General features: G+C 39.7%; 1 protein-coding gene across 2 annotated transcripts in view; it reads right to left on the reverse strand.

Annotated features, from left to right (window-relative positions):
- cnbd1 (cyclic nucleotide binding domain containing 1) overlaps nucleotides 1-16,661 on the reverse strand; it is a 163,500-nt gene that overhangs the window by 45,277 nt on the left and 101,562 nt on the right. For both annotated transcript variants that reach the window (XM_069921988.1, XM_069921987.1), the window contains exons 7-8: nucleotides 14,893-15,027; nucleotides 14,650-14,782 (exon numbers count right to left, since the gene is read on the reverse strand). In XM_069921988.1, the coding sequence (XP_069778089.1) occupies nucleotides 14,650-14,782; nucleotides 14,893-15,027 (268 nt within the window). The remainder of the gene's footprint in view (nucleotides 1-14,649; nucleotides 14,783-14,892; nucleotides 15,028-16,661) is intronic.

Consider the following 16,661-nt stretch of genomic DNA (forward strand, 5'->3'; position numbering starts at 1 on the left):
GATTACATAATTATTATTCTTTTTTTATTAAAATGTGGGATCCATATTTTAAATATATGGGTCTTAGTATATGTTAATTAAGATATTTTAATTATTTTTAATTACCTTTTATGTATGTTATATTGAGGTATTTTAGACTTTGTATAAGGCTCCATTAGTTTGTAGAAATAGGGGTAGTTTGGAGGTTTTTAAGGGAGTTGGGGGTGGGGGTGGGATTGTTTATTCATTTACTGATTTAAGACTATGTATTTTACTAATGTATTTTTGTAACAAGGGTTTTTTAATGTTTTTGTTTGATTGTATTATCTTTTTAAAAAAATATCATAAATAAAGTTTTCCAAAAAAAAAGGCACAAGCAATCATCAAGGTCCCACACCACCCAGCACACGCTCTGTTCTCACTGCTACCATCAGAAAAGAGGTGTAGGTGCCACAAGACTCGCACCACCAAGTTCGGGAACAGTTGCTACCCCTCCACCATCAAACTCCTCAACAACAAACTCAGAGACTCATGGAAGAACTTTTACTTTGCACATTATTTATTACTAAATATTTCGTTTTTCTCTGTATTGCACAGTTTGTTTACCTTTCTCTCTTTTCCATACGTACGTATCTTTTTCTTGAGTACAGTTTAAAGTTACCAATAAGTAGAAATTCTTCTTGGCCCGCAGGAAAAAAAATCTCAAGGTTGTGTGCAATGTCATGTATGTAATCTGACAATAAAATCTGAACTGAATTGAATGTTACAAAAAGTCATATATATATATGTATAAAAAATCCAAGGTATAGAAAAAAGTAAAATTGAATAAACATGCCAATGTGTGATCCACTTAAAGAGTCAGATAACAGTAGGAAAGAAGTTGTCCTTCAACATGTGGGTCTGTGTTTTTGACTACATATATCTCTCCCAAACAAGAAAAGAGAGTATGGCTGAGGTGGAATGAGTATTTTATTATGTTTTTTGCTTTCCTGAGACAGTAGGAGTTTGAGACAGAATTGATGGAGGGGAGTTTGATATGTATGATGGGCTGAACTGCGGTTTCAACTCTCTGCGGTTTCTTGTGGTCTTGGGCAGAACAGCTCCCATATCAAACTGTGATAAACCTGGACATGACACGTCCTATGGTGTATCTGGAAAAACTTGGTAGAACATGCCAAATTTCCTCATGCTGTAATTTTAAATTTCATGTCAAAAATTATGGATTTAAGCAGTAAACCTTTTCAGGCTCAGTTGGAAACTGAAAGATAGAGAGTGAGAGAGAAAAATGGAGAGAATAAGCTATGAGGCAGAAATCCAAAAATAAAAACTTGTTTAAATGAGGTGGAGAGAAATGTGAGCAGGGGAAGTACAGCCACAAGATTTGAAAAACGCTGAATAAAAAAGTGATCATATTAAAATAATGTCAAAAGATAAATATAAACTATCAGTTTTAATGTGTCCTGGACCAGATTCAGATGATTCCTTCCATGTGCTGAGTCAGAGGGGAAAGGTTTTGGCTCAAGGCTTCAGGGAGAAGAGGATGAGGTGGTAGTGCAGGAGTTGAGTAAGTAAGGGCCACCCTATTTGAGGAATAAAAAAGGATTCAACAGATAGGCACGGGTAAGGGCAAGTTTTATATATCATATATTTTTCCCTCAAGTCGTAGACAGAGAGAATGGCAGCCATGGTAGGGGAATGCTCCTCTTGCAAAACGTGGGTTTTCAGGGAAGCCAGTAGTATCCCTGATGACCTTAGCTGTGAGACGTGGGTACAACTGCAGCTCCTGACAAACCAAGGAATTGGAGCTGGAGTTGGATGAACTCCAGATCATTCAGGAGGCTGAGGGGGTGATTGACAGGAGTTATAGGGATACTATCACACCTAGGAGGAGGAAGGTAGATGGGTGACAATCAGGAGAGGGAAAGGGAACAGGCAGGCCGAGCAGGGCACCCCTATGGCTGTTCCCCTAAATAACAAGTATACCAATTTGGATACTATTGGGAGTGAGGAAAACTTAACACGGCAAGCCATGGCAATCAGCTCTCTGTCAGAGTGTGGTCCTGTGGTTAAGAAGGGAATGGAGAAGAGGTGAGCTGTAGTGATAGGTGATTTCATAGCTAGAGGGACAAGTAAGAGGTTCTGTGGAAGGGATTGAGAATCCTAGATGTTGCCTCCCTGGTGCCAGGTTCCGAGATATCGAGTTTCAGCTTTCTTAGGTGGGAGAGTCAGCAGACGGATGTCGTGGTATGTGTAGGTACGTGGGTAGGAAGAATGAGGAGGTCCTGCAAGGAAGGATCAGGGATTTAGATGCTAGGTTGAAGGACTGGACTCCAGGATTTCTACCTTTTCACATGCTAGTGAGGTTAGAAATGGGAGGATATTGCAGCTTAACTTGTGGCTAAAGACATGGTGCAGGAGGGAGGGCTTCAGGTTTCTTGTTCATTGGGCTCTCTTCCAGGGAAGGTGGGAGCTGTTTTGACAGGATGGTTTGGATCTGAACTGGAGGAGGATTAATATTCTTGTGGGAAAGTTTGCTAGTGCAAACTAGTTAAACTAGATTTGCAGGGGGATGGGAACCAGAATACTTGAACAGATAGAGGAGTGCAAGAGGGAAAAGATGATGTGAAAATTGTATGTAATGTTAGAAGTCGTGATGGAAATGTTCTCAGGTAGATCTATTTCAATGCAAAGAGTATTGCAGGAAAGGCAGATGAGCCTAGAGTGTGGTTTGGCATGTGGAATTATGGTATCATGGCCATTAATGAAACTTGGTTGAGTAGGGTTACGACTGGCAGCTCAATATTCTGTGCTTCAGACGTGATAGAACAGGGGGTTGAAAGGGGGAGGAACGGCATTGCTTGTCAGAGAAAATAGCTGTGCTCAGGCAGGACAGACAAGAGGGTCTGTCTACTGAGGCTATACACCATTTATTTCAGCATTACTTCCTTTTTCGGCCTAATTTTAAGTTTTATGCTATATCCGGCAGGGATATCCGGTATGACCCAAATTTTCTGGCTGCATGAGATGCCCCTTTGACCATTGTATAAGTCGACCCCAAAATTCGCGAGGCCTGAGATGGGCCATTGACCATCAAAGATCTGCTGGGTGTTGGCTGGAGGTGATTGCTATCATGGAAGGTCCATCAACACAATGTAGTACGCGACGAAAACATGAAGCAAGCTTTAAATTTAAAGTAATAGAAATGGCCAAGAAAACCAACAACTGCGCTGCTGCAAGAAAATTTGATGTCCGTGAGAAGTTGGTAAGAGATTGGAGGAAGAAAGAAGAAACTTTAACAAAAATACCAAAAAGGCAATGTTCTTTGAGAAAAGGAATCACTCTTTGGCCAGAGTTGGAAAATCACACTGCAGAATGGGTACGTGAACAGAGGCAAGATTGCTACATAGTCACCCGAAATAAAATAAGAATATATGCACTGCAATGGGCCAAGTCACACCCAGACCTCAGTAATAATTTTGAGACTGGTGCAATAGTTTCATGAACTGGAAAAATCTGGTATTACACCAAAAACCAAAAATTGCACTGAAACAACCAAAAGATCTTGATCATAAAGTAAGTTTTCACCAGTTTATTATATGGAACTGGCAGAAACATCAGTTCACATTAGAAAATATTGGAATCATGGACAAAACCCCCATTAGAACAGTGGAGTACAAAAGTGTTAAAACTGTGCAAACCAGAAGCACAGGCCACAAAAGAACCAGGTTTACAATGGTGCTGCTGAAGATCCAACTGCGCTGGGTAGGTCACATCTCCAGAATGGAGGACCATCGCCTTCCCAAGATCGTGTTATATGGCGAGCTCTCCACTGGCCACCGTGACAGAGGTGCACCAAAGAAGAGGTACAAGGACTGCCTAAAGAAATCTCTTGGTGCCTGCCCCATTGACCACCGCCAGTGGGCTGTTATCGCCTCAAACCGTGCATCTTGGCACCTCACAGTTTGACGGGCAGCAACCTCCTTTGAAGAAGACCGCAGAGCCCACCTCACTGACAAAAGACAAAGGAGGAAAAACCCAACACCCAACCCCAACCAACCAATTTTCCCCTGCAACCGCTGCAACCAAATCTGCCTGTCCCGCATCGGACTTGTCAGCCACAAACGAGCCTGCAGCTGACGTGGACATTTACCCCTCCATAAATCTTTGTCTGCGAAGCCAAGCCAAAGAGAGAGAGAGAGAAGAGAAAGAGATTGTGCATGGCCGACGGGACAAAGTTAAGACTCATGGTAATCTTCAAATGCAAAATTAAACCAAAAATGAAATTCCCTGCAAGTACTTTTGTACATTTTCATGAAAAAAGATGGATGGATGAAAATGGTGTAAAACTATGGATAGACAATGTGTTGTTCAGGTGGCCAGGCAGTTTACGCAAAGAACGGAGGGAGGTTGTTGGTCTGGGATATGTTTCGTAGCCACTTAACTGAAAGCACTAAAAGTAAATTAGCACTACATAATACTTACATGGCGATTATTCTGGGTGGTTTGATGTCTATATTGCAACCTCTTGATGTCTGCTTGAACAAACCATTCAAAGATCATGTGCGCGAGGAATGGAATACATGGATGTCGAGTGCAGAAAAGTCGTTTTCAAAAGGCCGAGCAATGTGTGCTGCATCACTTGATATGCTGTGTAACTTCGTGCTCAAGGCATGGGACAAAGTTAAAGTATAGACTGTGATAAAGTCATTTAAAAAGTCTGGTATCTCTTCTACAATTTATAGCACAGAAGATGATTTATTGTGGAACATTGACGACGAAGCTGAAACCCCCTCATCAAAAACAGACTGGGACTCCTATGATATCTGTTTAAACAGTGAGTATGGATGTGCTTGCTCCCATCTTTGCTTCAGACAATGATAGAGAGAGTGATTTTGAAGGGTTCTAAATGTGTTGTTTTCAATAAAAAATCTCAATGAAAATCTGTTGCAGTCAGGATTTTTTTGTTTATCAAGGGTCGACTTTCACACCGGATCAGCGTGGATTGGATTTTGAGCTGAATTTAGAGTCTCAAAAGTTTATTCGGCATATAAGTTGACCCTCAATTTTTGGAGTATTTTTTGGGTTTCATGACTCAACATACACCAAAATATATGGTAGGTGGCTCTGAGGAATGGGAAAGGTTTGACCACACTCATGGGGTTGTATTATAGACCACCCAATAGTCAATGAGAATTGAGAAGAGCAAATTTATAGAGAGTTAGCAGATAGCTGCAAGAAACATATGGTTGTGATAATAGGATATTTTAACTTTTGACATATTGACTGGGTCTCCCATATGTCAAAGGCTGGATGGCTTGAAATTATGTTTTCTGAATCAATATGTATGTGTGTGTGTGTGTGTGTATATATATGTAGAGAGAGAGAGAGAGAGAGAGAGAGAGAGAGAGAGAGAGAGAGAGAGAGAGAGAGAGAGAGAGTGAGCGAGAGAGAGAGAGAGTGAGCGAGAGAGAGAGAGCGAGTGAGAGGTACCAACTAGAGAGATGTATTTGGGAAAGTTTTCTAAATCAATATATAGAAGTACCAACTAGAGAAAGTGCAATACTGGATTTCCTATTAGGGAATGAGATAAGATAGGTGATAGAAGTATGTGTAGGAGAACATTTTGGGTTTAGTGATCATAATGCCATTAGTTTCAAGTTAATTATGGAAAACGATAAGTCTGGGCCTCAGGTTGAGATTTTAATTTGGAGGAAGGCTAATTTTGAGGAAATGAGAAAAGATTTAGAATGCATGGATTGGGTTAAGTTGTTTTTGGGCAAGGATGTGTGAGGTAAGTGGAAGATCTTCAAAGGTGAAACTTTGAGAGTACAGAATTTGTATGTTCCTGTCAGGATTAAAGGCAAAGTTAGCAGGCATAGGGAACCTTGGTTTTCAAGGGATATTGGGAATCTATTTCAGAAGAAGAGTGAGAAATATAGCAGGTGTAGGCAACATGGAGCAAATGAGGTACTTGATGAATATAAAAAATGCAATAAAAACCTCAAGACACAAATCAAGAAGGCAAAAAGTAGATATGAGGTTGCTTTGGCAGACAATGTGAAGGAAAAACCTAGGGGTTTCTACAAGTATATTTAAAGCAAAAGGATAGTAATGAACAAAATTGGTTCCTTCAAAGATCACAGAGGTCAGCTTTGTATGGAGCCAAAAGAGATGGGAGATCTTAAATGTTTTTTTGCATATACCACGGAAACTGGCAGAGTCGATGGAAATAAGGAAAACAAGCAGTGAGGTCATAGAACCTATACAGATAAAAGAGGAGGAGGTAAGGGTGGATAAGTCCCCAGGGCTTGACAAGATATTTCCTCCGACATTGAGGGAGACTAGTGTAGAAATTTCAGGGGCTCCGGAAGAAATTTTTTAAATGTCCTTAGCCACGAGTCTGGTGCCGGAGGATTGGAGGGTAGTTCACATTGTTCTGTTGTTTTAAAAAAGCTCCAAAAGTAACCCTGGAAACTTTAGGCCGGTGAGTCTGATGTTAGTAATAGGTAAATTATTGGAAAGTATTCTAAGAGATTGGATATACAATTATTTGCATAGCAAATTAGGGATAATCAACATGGCTATGTGCATGGTAGGTTGTGTTTAACCTATCTTATAGAGTTTATTGAGGAAGTTACCATGAAAGTTGATGAAGCTAATCATGTATATTACAATATTAAATAATTAAAGCTAACTCAATTAAATAGGCTCCACTTACATCTTATGCATTTGGGCTTTACTCCAAGCCTCACACTTTCACTTTACAGCTTGAACATGTTGCAAGCTGTTCCATTATGGAACGCACATTATCCAACAGACCATCATGATTTGACTCAAGGACCACTACATCAGACGTAGCCTTCTTTTGTGAGCTCTTTTCTCACACCAAATACAACTATTTCCAATGGGTTCCTCTGCTTTATAGACCCTTCCCTTCCACCTATCATGCTGAAGACCAGAGAGAAATGATAAAGAACATTCCCATTTCTTGGAGCAACAGGTCTTGCTGAGGCCTTGGGAACCAAATAGGATGCCATTAACCTGGAAAAGGTACAGAAACATTTCACAAGAATGTCTCCTGAACTGGAAGTCTTGAGTTATAAGGAGAGTCTGAATAAACTGGAATATTTTTCTCTGGAGGAAAGGAGGTTGAAGGGAAACATGATAGTATGTGAATGGTTACAGTGATTTTCTGAGAGTAGGGGAGTCTAAAACTAGATGTCACATCTTTAAGGTGTGAGGAAAAATATTTAAAATGGACCTGAGAGGCAACTTTTTCACACATTCGGTGGCGAATATATCCAATGAATTGCCAAAGTTGCTGAGGCAGGTACAATTACAATCTATAGAAGACACTTATGATGTCAGGAAATCTGCCTATGCCCCAGTCATCTCAATGTGATGGATGGCACTAGTTATATAAAAAATGTGCCTGCCCACACCACACTTAAATATCAGAAATCAACACTTGTATCATCCTAACAATGAATATCATAGAAACAGATTTTGGAGTCACTGTTTCTTCCAAACTAATAGATCAAAAACAAGGAATGTGTTGATACCTACATGTGGAGCCAGGGGAAATAAGAAATATCTAAATGAATGTTTCTCATCAATGCTCACCAGGAGAAGGATATGGCAGCTGGAAAGTTAAGGGAGGGGTCCGCTGATATTTTGGAGCATGTTTGTATCATGAAGGATGAAGTGTTATAACCATGAATGCACATCAGTGTAGATGAATGCCCAAGGCCTTATGAGATCTATCTCAAGATACTAAGGAAAGCAAAAGAGATTTCTGGGACTCTGACAGAGGCTTTTGCATCTTCATTAACCACAGATGAGGTACTAGAAGATAACGAAGGATGTCCCCTTACATGAAAAGGAATACACCTGGAAACCACAGGCTGTTGGGGAAATTGTGAGGGACAGGATTTATGTTGGAAATTGATGAAGGTAGGGCAGTATATACAGTCTATATGGATTTTAGTGAGGCATTCAACAAGGTCCCCTAAGCTGATTATTGACTTCAAGTCATGTCAATATTATTGTCATTTGATTTTACAAGTACAATCTGGCGAAACAGTGTTGAAACAGTGTTGATTCCTTTGAATTCCTCTTCACACCTTGTTCCCTGTAAAGATTCCATTCCTTACTCACAATTCCTCCATCTCTGTCACATCTGCTTCCAAGACAAGGTCTTCCCTGCCAGATCACCTGAGAGGTCCTCCCTCTTAAAAAAAAAAGCAGCTTCCCCTCTACTACCTTTAACTCAGTCTTCACCTGCATCTCCTCTATTACCAGCACATCTGTCCTGGCCCACCACCAACTGCATGCCCATCAAGGACGTGATTCCCCTTGCCACCCCACTAGCTTTCACATCCAACATATCATCCTCTGCCATTTCCACAACCCATCATATGATTCCACCACCAGACACATCTTCCTTCCACAGGGACCATTCTCTCTATGACTTTATTGTCCACTCTCCCTTCCCACCAATCGCCCCCTTGGCACCTACCCATGACTGAAGGAGGTGCTATACTTACGTCAAAATCTCCTCTCTCATCACCATTCGGAGCGCCAAACAGTCCTTTCAAGTGAAGCAACATACACTTGTGAATCTGCAGGGGGTGATCTACTGCATCTGGTGTTGCTGTTGTGGTCTCCAGTACATCGGAGAGACTGGATGCAGACTGGGAGATCGCTTTGTTGACCACCTCAGCTCTGTCCATTGCTATAGCGGGGATCTCCCAGTGACAACTATTTCCAATTTCCTGCTCCATTCTCATGCCGCCAAGGTCTCATGCGCTGCCAGACTGAGACCACCATATATTGCAGAAACAACACCTCATATTCTGTCTGGGCCTCCTCCAAAAGAATGGCGTTAACATCAACTTCTCAGGTTTCCATTAGCCCCACCCCCATCTATCTCTACTTCTCCTCTCCTCTAGCTCTGTCTCTCTCTCTCTCTCTCTTTCCTTTCCCCTATCTCTTTTCTCCAGCTCTACATTTACAGTGCCACCCCTGTCCTCCTGTCCACGCCTCATTATCACCCTTCCAATTCTTTCCTTCTCCCCAGCCTATTAATTCAGGCGCCTGCCTGCCTGCTTTTTACACATACCTTGAAGAAGGGCTTCATGGTTGGTGTAATAATAAGCCCAATGCCTTTACAGTGTCAAGATTCAAAACCCACACTGTCTGTAAGATTTTCCCCAGGGGCTCTGGTTTCCTCTCACCATTCAAAACCTACCAGGATAGCCAAAATTCCCTATTACCGTGCTGTAAGTCTAAATTTTAAAAAAATTAAAAGGGCTCAGTCCTGAAATGTCGGTTATACAGTGCCCTCCAGAAAGTCTGGACAGACACGTTTTTTTTTCCCTTTATTTGCCCCTACGCTCCAGTTCTAAATTTGTAATCAAACAATTCTCATGGTTAAACTACATATTCCAAATTTTATTAAAGGTTTTTTGTATACATTTTGGTTTGACCATGTGGAAATTATAGATCCCCCATTTTAGGCCACTGTCTTTGTCCCAAATATTATGGAGGGCACTGAATATCTTTATTTCCTGTGGCCACTGAAAGACCTGCTGAATTCCTTCAACATTTCTGTGTTTGTATTAGGATAGAGTAGAAAACTGATTTATTCTTGGTTTCTTTCCATATATATGACATAATAGATGATTCCAAGGCATTAAAGAAAGACTTAGAAATAAAAATTGGTAATGATTAAAATATATATGAAAATTTTGGTAAAATATTCATTTTAATCAAATTAATACAGCCTATCATAGTTAGAGAGTGGTGACCATCCAGAGATTATTGTTTTAGCTTGATTAAATAAAACTACAAGTTTTCTTTGAAGAGGTTTTTTAAATTTTTAGTTATCATACCTAGATAATTAAATTGATCTTTCACTATTTTAAAAGTATAATTAGAATATAGTGGGCCTTTTGGTGGTAATAATTTGCTCTTATGCAGATTAAGTTTATAACCTATAAATTTACTAAAGCATGTAAGTAACAACAATATCTTTGGTATGGATACCTTAAATCTACCCAGACATCAACTGATGGTGTAACAAATGTAAAAAATTTGAAGCCTCTTTGGTTTTGGTTTTGTCCCAATTCAGCAGAATATTGGACAGCTACATTCAGAACATTGATTGCTATAGCCCCTTTTAAACTGCAGCACTTGGGTTGCCGTCCTGGGACCCTGGTGCGATTACTGGGGCAAAGGTGCTGGAAGCACCTTTTAAATTGCAGGGGGATGGACCCATTAAATCGCCAACCCAGTGATTTAAGGGGGATCCCACCCCCGCAATGATGTGTCATTGCCTCACTGGAAGTATTTCCGCATGTTCAGATGCATGCTGCTTTGTGACGCATGCACACAAGTGTTGACATCACTGGAATAAGCGGGTCGGCCATTTTCCTGTTCAAATCACCTGTGGACAAGAACTAGGTAAGTTTAACTGGGTTCCATGACTACCTCTGAGGTAGGTCAGGGACCCGGTTGGATTTCAACGGTGTTGACCAGGTCGGACTCTTTCTAACTGCCACATAACTGGGGCATTAACCAGGCAAATTGCCTGGTTAATCCCATTTTATACGGCAGTTTGAAAGGGCCTAATGTTTGGCTTCTCCAGCAATGTAAATGTATATTTAATGTCTCACCAAAAACAAGTCTTAGGATTTTCTACATTACTGGCTAGAAGAGGAATATTATTTAAATGGAAAGAGGACTTTCTGCCAACCTATAGACAATGGTTACTAGATATTATGTCCTTCTAAGCTTGGAAAACAAAATCAGACATAATGTTAGGAAGATCAAGATCTCTTTCAATAAGACTTGAGGTCCATTTATATCTTACTTTCATAATTGGAATGATCAAGGTGCAGGGATGCAGTAAATGGACATGTTTTGTTGGATCTCCGGAAGCCGCTGCTTGATTTCAAGCTTTCTTGAATACTGCAACAATATTAATATTTAGGGAGAATTTATAATATTTAGAGTAGGTCACATACATTCATACATTTTAAAACAGATCTTATTTGAAGCTGAAGAAATACTGAAGATTTCTGGAGAATGTAAGCACCTTTCACAAATAGGTGTTAATTGAACTGACAACATAAAATGAATGACCATTGTTTGGAACTGGAGACACAATGGTTGATGGAAGCTCTTCTCAAGGGTTTTGCCAGAGTCCAAAGGAAGCTCACTCTTGGGTTGTTTACCTAAGATAACAACTTGAGCAGAAGGAAGAACTCCTGTTGTTTGCTGGAGAAGGTGGGAGTTTTGTAAGTCACATGCTTTTAACAGGAGTGGCAGTTGGAAAAGAGAGAGTTGAGTTAACAGCTCAGTCAGTCAGTCAGTCAGTGTGTGGGACTCTGACAAGTAACTGAAAAGTGCAATCCAGGAAAAACTGTTTGAAACTGATGAAAGCAAGTTCCAGAGCAGTAGATGGCTGGAAGTGCTATCTGTCTGATGTTTCTCTTGAAATAGAGGAAGGAATGGAATTCTGTGGTAGCTTGAAGAAAGAGGTTACCATATGGAAAACCCTGATGGGGCAAGTTTCATCAGTGAGACCCTGAGCTGACTAGTGGTGGTACCTCAGTTGTGGAAATCCTGGACCAGCAAATATCTCTCTCTGCAAACCCTACAAGAACCTTCCTGAGCAGTAAACATTTACCTTTCAAGCACCAAGCCTGGTGAACTTTATATATCTTAAATTCTGTGCACAGTATGGTGATTGCCTGCAACCAGAGAACTTGGAAGAAGGAGAAGTGAGATTGGACTGTGAACCAAAGAATTTTTCTTAAATCCACACACACACATTACACATTACACATAATCAGGGCACATACATGACATCATATACAAACCTGAGATACCTTTTTCCTGTGGGCGCGGCAGAATTGCCACTAATTGATAGTGCGAAAAATAAACTGTACACGTGTGCCTAGAATGAGAAGGGGGTAATTTGGGCTAGTATAAAGTATAGAGTTAAGTTAAACTTTGATTCTATTTTCATGTTTGAAGTTGATTATAAGTAACTTTTGTTTTGAAAGCCACTTGTCTTGGTGAATGTCTATTGCTGCTGGGTTTTGAGGTCCTTTGGGCTCATAACAATACCAATTTCAACATGGTTGATGGATGGGTTAAATCTTTATAATCAATCTTTTTTTAAATTTTCATTTTCTTTTTTAGTATTCACTATATGTTTAGATTGGAATACGAGTCCATGTATTATTATTTCTATATTCTATGATACCAAACCAAATGTATATTATATTTATTTGGATGTATAATGTATGGTTGTATGATAAAACTCAATAAAAATAAATTTAAAAGAAAGAAAAGATAGAGTAAATGACAGGGATCTTAGAAGCATGAACCTTATGGTACATGTCCATATTTTTCATAAAGCGATGACACAGGAGGGTAGATTTCAGATTTATAGTCAGGGCACATACATGACATCATATACAAACCTGAGATTCCTTTTTCCTGTGGGTGCGACAGAATTACCACTAATTGATAGTGCAAAAAATAAACTGTACACAGCATAAAACATGTAAACAAACAAAGAACTGTCAACAAATTGACTGTGCAATACAGAGAGAACAAAAAGAAAATCAATAAACTGCACAAATAAGAGTCCTTAAATGAGTCTGATTGAGTTTGTCATTGACAAGTCTGATGATGGAGGGGTAGAAGCTGTTCTAGAACCTGGTGTTGCGAGTCTTGTGGCACCTTTACCACTTTCCTGATGGCTGCAGTGAGAACAGAGCCTGTGCTGGGTGGTGAGGGTCTCTGTTGATTGTTGCTGCTCTACCACAGCAGTGTTCCCTGTAGATGTGCTCAATAGTGGGGAGGGTTTTGGCTGTGAGATCCTGGGTTGTGTCCACAACTTTTTGGAGGGCTTTACACTCAGGGGTATTGGTGCTTCCATGCAAGACTGTGATGCAGCCAGCCAGCACACTTCTGTAGAAATTTTCCAGGGTTTCTGATGTCATATCAAACCTCTGCAAATTCCTGAGAAAGTGCTAACATGCTTTCTTCACGAAGACATTAGTTTTGATGACATTGAGTGCAGAGTTGTTGTTGTTGCACCATTCAGCCAAGTTTTCAATTTCCATCCTGTGTGCTGACTCATTCCCTTACTTTATACAACCCACTACTGTGCTATCACCAGCTCATTTATAGATGGTGTTATTGTCATACCAAGCCACACCATAGGTGTAAAGAGAGAAGAGCAGGAGGCTAAGAACACTGCTCTGTGGTTCTCTGGCACTGATCGAGATTGTGGAGAAGTTCCTTCAAATCTTCATTGATGGTGGTCTGGAGGTGAGGAAATCCATGATCCAATTACACAGTGGGGTGTTAACTCCCAGGTCTTGGAGTTTGCTGATCAGTTTTAAGGGGATGATGGTGTTAAATGCCAAAGTTTAGTTGATACCATCATGGTGCATGCATCTTTTCTGTCCAGTTGTTCTAGGGCTTTTTGTAGAGCCAGTGAGATGGGTAGAATAGTGAAGAGTTATTTGGTATGTTTGCCTTCATAGAAGCAGTGAGTATAACAGTTGGGACGTCACGTTACAACTGTACAAAATATTGTCAGATCATACTTGGGAATATCGGATAAAGTCTGGCAAAGGTAAAAATGTAAAGGTTCCAGTATTGGAACGTAATACTACATTTAGAATGTAACATACATGAAATTCTTTAACCTTTGTCTACCATAAGGCAGACATAGAGTCACCATTTTGTCCAGCGTCACTCACAGAAACCTACAGCATCTGGTTTTCCTAGGCGGTCTCCCCTCCAAGTACTGAGCAGACCTGAGCCTGGTTAGCTTCTGATATCAGACAATCTCAGGCATTTTCAGACTATTAGGTGCTGGTCGCCACACTACAGGAAGGAAATGGCAGCAATAGAGAGATTGCAGAAGAGATGTTGCCTTTAATGGAGGGTTATAGTTCTTTTTTTTATTCTTTTATAATTTTTTATTTAATATTTCACCGAGAACCATTTCATTAACAATATATTCAAATATTTATCATTAAAATATGCAGTGACATTCTTTTTACCATCCCCCACCCTACCCACCCTCCCCACCCCTATAACATAAAGCAAGAATAAAAGAAAGAAGAAAAATAAATAAACAATAAAAGAACACAAAAGAGAAAAAAAAATTGTTTTAGTTCTAAAGAGAGTTTACTGGGTTTATTCTCATTGGAACAAAAACGCCTAAGAGATGACTTTACAAAAGTTTATATCATTATGAGGGGCATCGTTAGGACAGAGAAGGGAAGTCGAAAGGACACAGCTTTAACATTAGAGGGGAGAAGCTTAATGGTGATTTGAGAGGCAAGTTTTAAAACAAAACACAGAAGTTGGTGAATATTTGGAATAAGCTGCCAGAGAAATGGTAGAGGTAAATACAATAACAATCTTCAAAAGGCAGCGGGACAAGTACTTAGATTAAAAAATAGCATAGAGGGTTTGGTTCTATGACTACTGCTGGCAAATACGATTAGCTTAGCTTGTCATCAGCATAGACAATATTGGCCAAAAGAGGCCATTTCTATGCTTCATTTAATTACTTGATAGGACCTGTCTCAAGTTAAGCTATTGAATGTGAAGCAATTAGATAAAGACACCAACCGTAATCTTTTGGAAATTTCTTCCACACGATTAACTCAGCCAGCTGACTGAGAGATAGTTTTGGCCATTTCTGATAAAATGGACAAGCTTGGATCAGCTCTTCTTTCAATGCATAGTTATGCATGACTATTTCCTTTAATATATAAAAAAAGAATTTTGTAGTCTTTTTGACTTTCTTATTCAAAGAGATAATTTTTTAAAAAGTTCCTAGTTCAACAAATGACAGGGAAATGAAGCACTCACCTTTTTCACAAATTCAAATTGTCCAAGGGAAATTTTGATGAGTTCACAATTGGTCTCTGTGAGCACTGACAGAACCTTGTGACCAGTATCATTTTGAATTGGTAACAAAGAACCAAAGCTGTCTCCAAAATACAACTAGTAAGGAAAATAAGAATAATATACTATATCAATTGAATAATCATCCATGGTTACAGGTAAGTGCAGAAATAAAAATTAACTGTCTTACTGTTTCTGATTAAACATCAAATTATAGGAAATTTGCCTATAGGAAATAGGAAACAGGAACTACAGACATTCATCATCAGATTGGTTTAATAGCATTTCTGGACCACCTTTCCACTTTCAGTTTGGAGGGCAATCATTAAATTCACATACTGACCTCACTCTTCCATTGCTAGAAATTGAGAAGTTCCCAGCCCTCAAGAAAAATTCCTGCCTTTGTGCCCATAAAAGTTCACAAATGGTAATTTTTTTGTTAAGTCTGAGTACTGTGGACCCAATGACCTCAAATGTTCTATCAAGAATGAATATTCAACAGGGTTTTAATGAGGTCTTACACTGGAGGATGGTGAACAAAATTAGAGCATATAAACTAGGGATAATTTATCACCATGGATTGAGAATTGTTTAATATATAAAAATCAAAGAATAGGAATAACTGGGCCCCTTTCATGTTGTCTGTTAGTTCCTTCAACTATCCTACTAGATAAATCTTCAAAGAATTCCAATAGATTAGTTAAACATGATTTACCTCTTGTGTCCTGAAGCAAGGGTTTCAACCTGAAATGTAAACTGTGCATTTTAATCCATGGGGGCTGTCTAACCTGCTGAGTTTCTCCAGCCGCTTGTTTTTTGGTCTAATTTCAAACAAGCCCCTGCTGAAAGCCTGAAACCCTCTCGACAACATGGGAGTTGTAAGCAGTCCCATTTCAACAGGTGCAGATGTAATTATCATGCAGGGCATGAAAACTAAGGCCTCAGGTTCAATTTTAACACATGCAGAACTCAGTTAACATATGCAAGTCAGGAACTCTGACTTCTGTATGCTAATTCTATCTGCCAAGCAGGCTCAGAATGTTGCCATCAATGTTCTGGATAAACATGTTCAAAAATGTTTCAAAGGACTCATGATAAATCCAGCAATCAGTACTCCAACAGATTATTAGGAATGCAGAAATGCTGCCATGGCAAAATAGTAGTGGTTTAATAGAGAACAAATTGGAGTCCTTTTTCATGGTGACATTCATCATAATCAAACCAATGCATCCAGAGTATTGCCAGTCAACTAATCCAGTCTGCTACATCATGGCATGGAGATGCTATTTAAATGCAAGCCCTTTAGCCTTACTAAAGCTCATTTCTCAGGGCCTACATTAGCATTTCCCAATCTCAGAAAGCAATACAGAGCTGAAGCAGTTAGTGCAATTGCCTCAAATGTAGGTCCCAGTGACCTACATTTGATCCTGACTTCATTTGCTATCTGCATAGAGTTTCCATGTTTGACTTTTGACAGCGTGAATCTTCCCCAAGTCCTTCGCTTTTCTCAAACACCCCAAAGACGATATATTAATTCGCTACTTACTATAAATTTCCCCTGAACATAGATGGGTCAAAACCTATGAGTCTACTCAAAATAACTCAGATAAGAGTGGCATGGTTAGCTAGACAGTTAGCGCAACACTGTTACAGCGCCAGCAATCGGGAATGGAGTTCAAATCCCGTGCTGCCTGTAAGGAGCTTGTACTTTCTTCCCACATCTGCATGGGTTA

The sequence above is a fragment of the Narcine bancroftii genome, chromosome 2 (assembly GCF_036971445.1).
Source record: "Narcine bancroftii isolate sNarBan1 chromosome 2, sNarBan1.hap1, whole genome shotgun sequence".
In the NCBI taxonomy this organism is placed as follows: Eukaryota; Metazoa; Chordata; class Chondrichthyes; order Torpediniformes; family Narcinidae; genus Narcine; species Narcine bancroftii.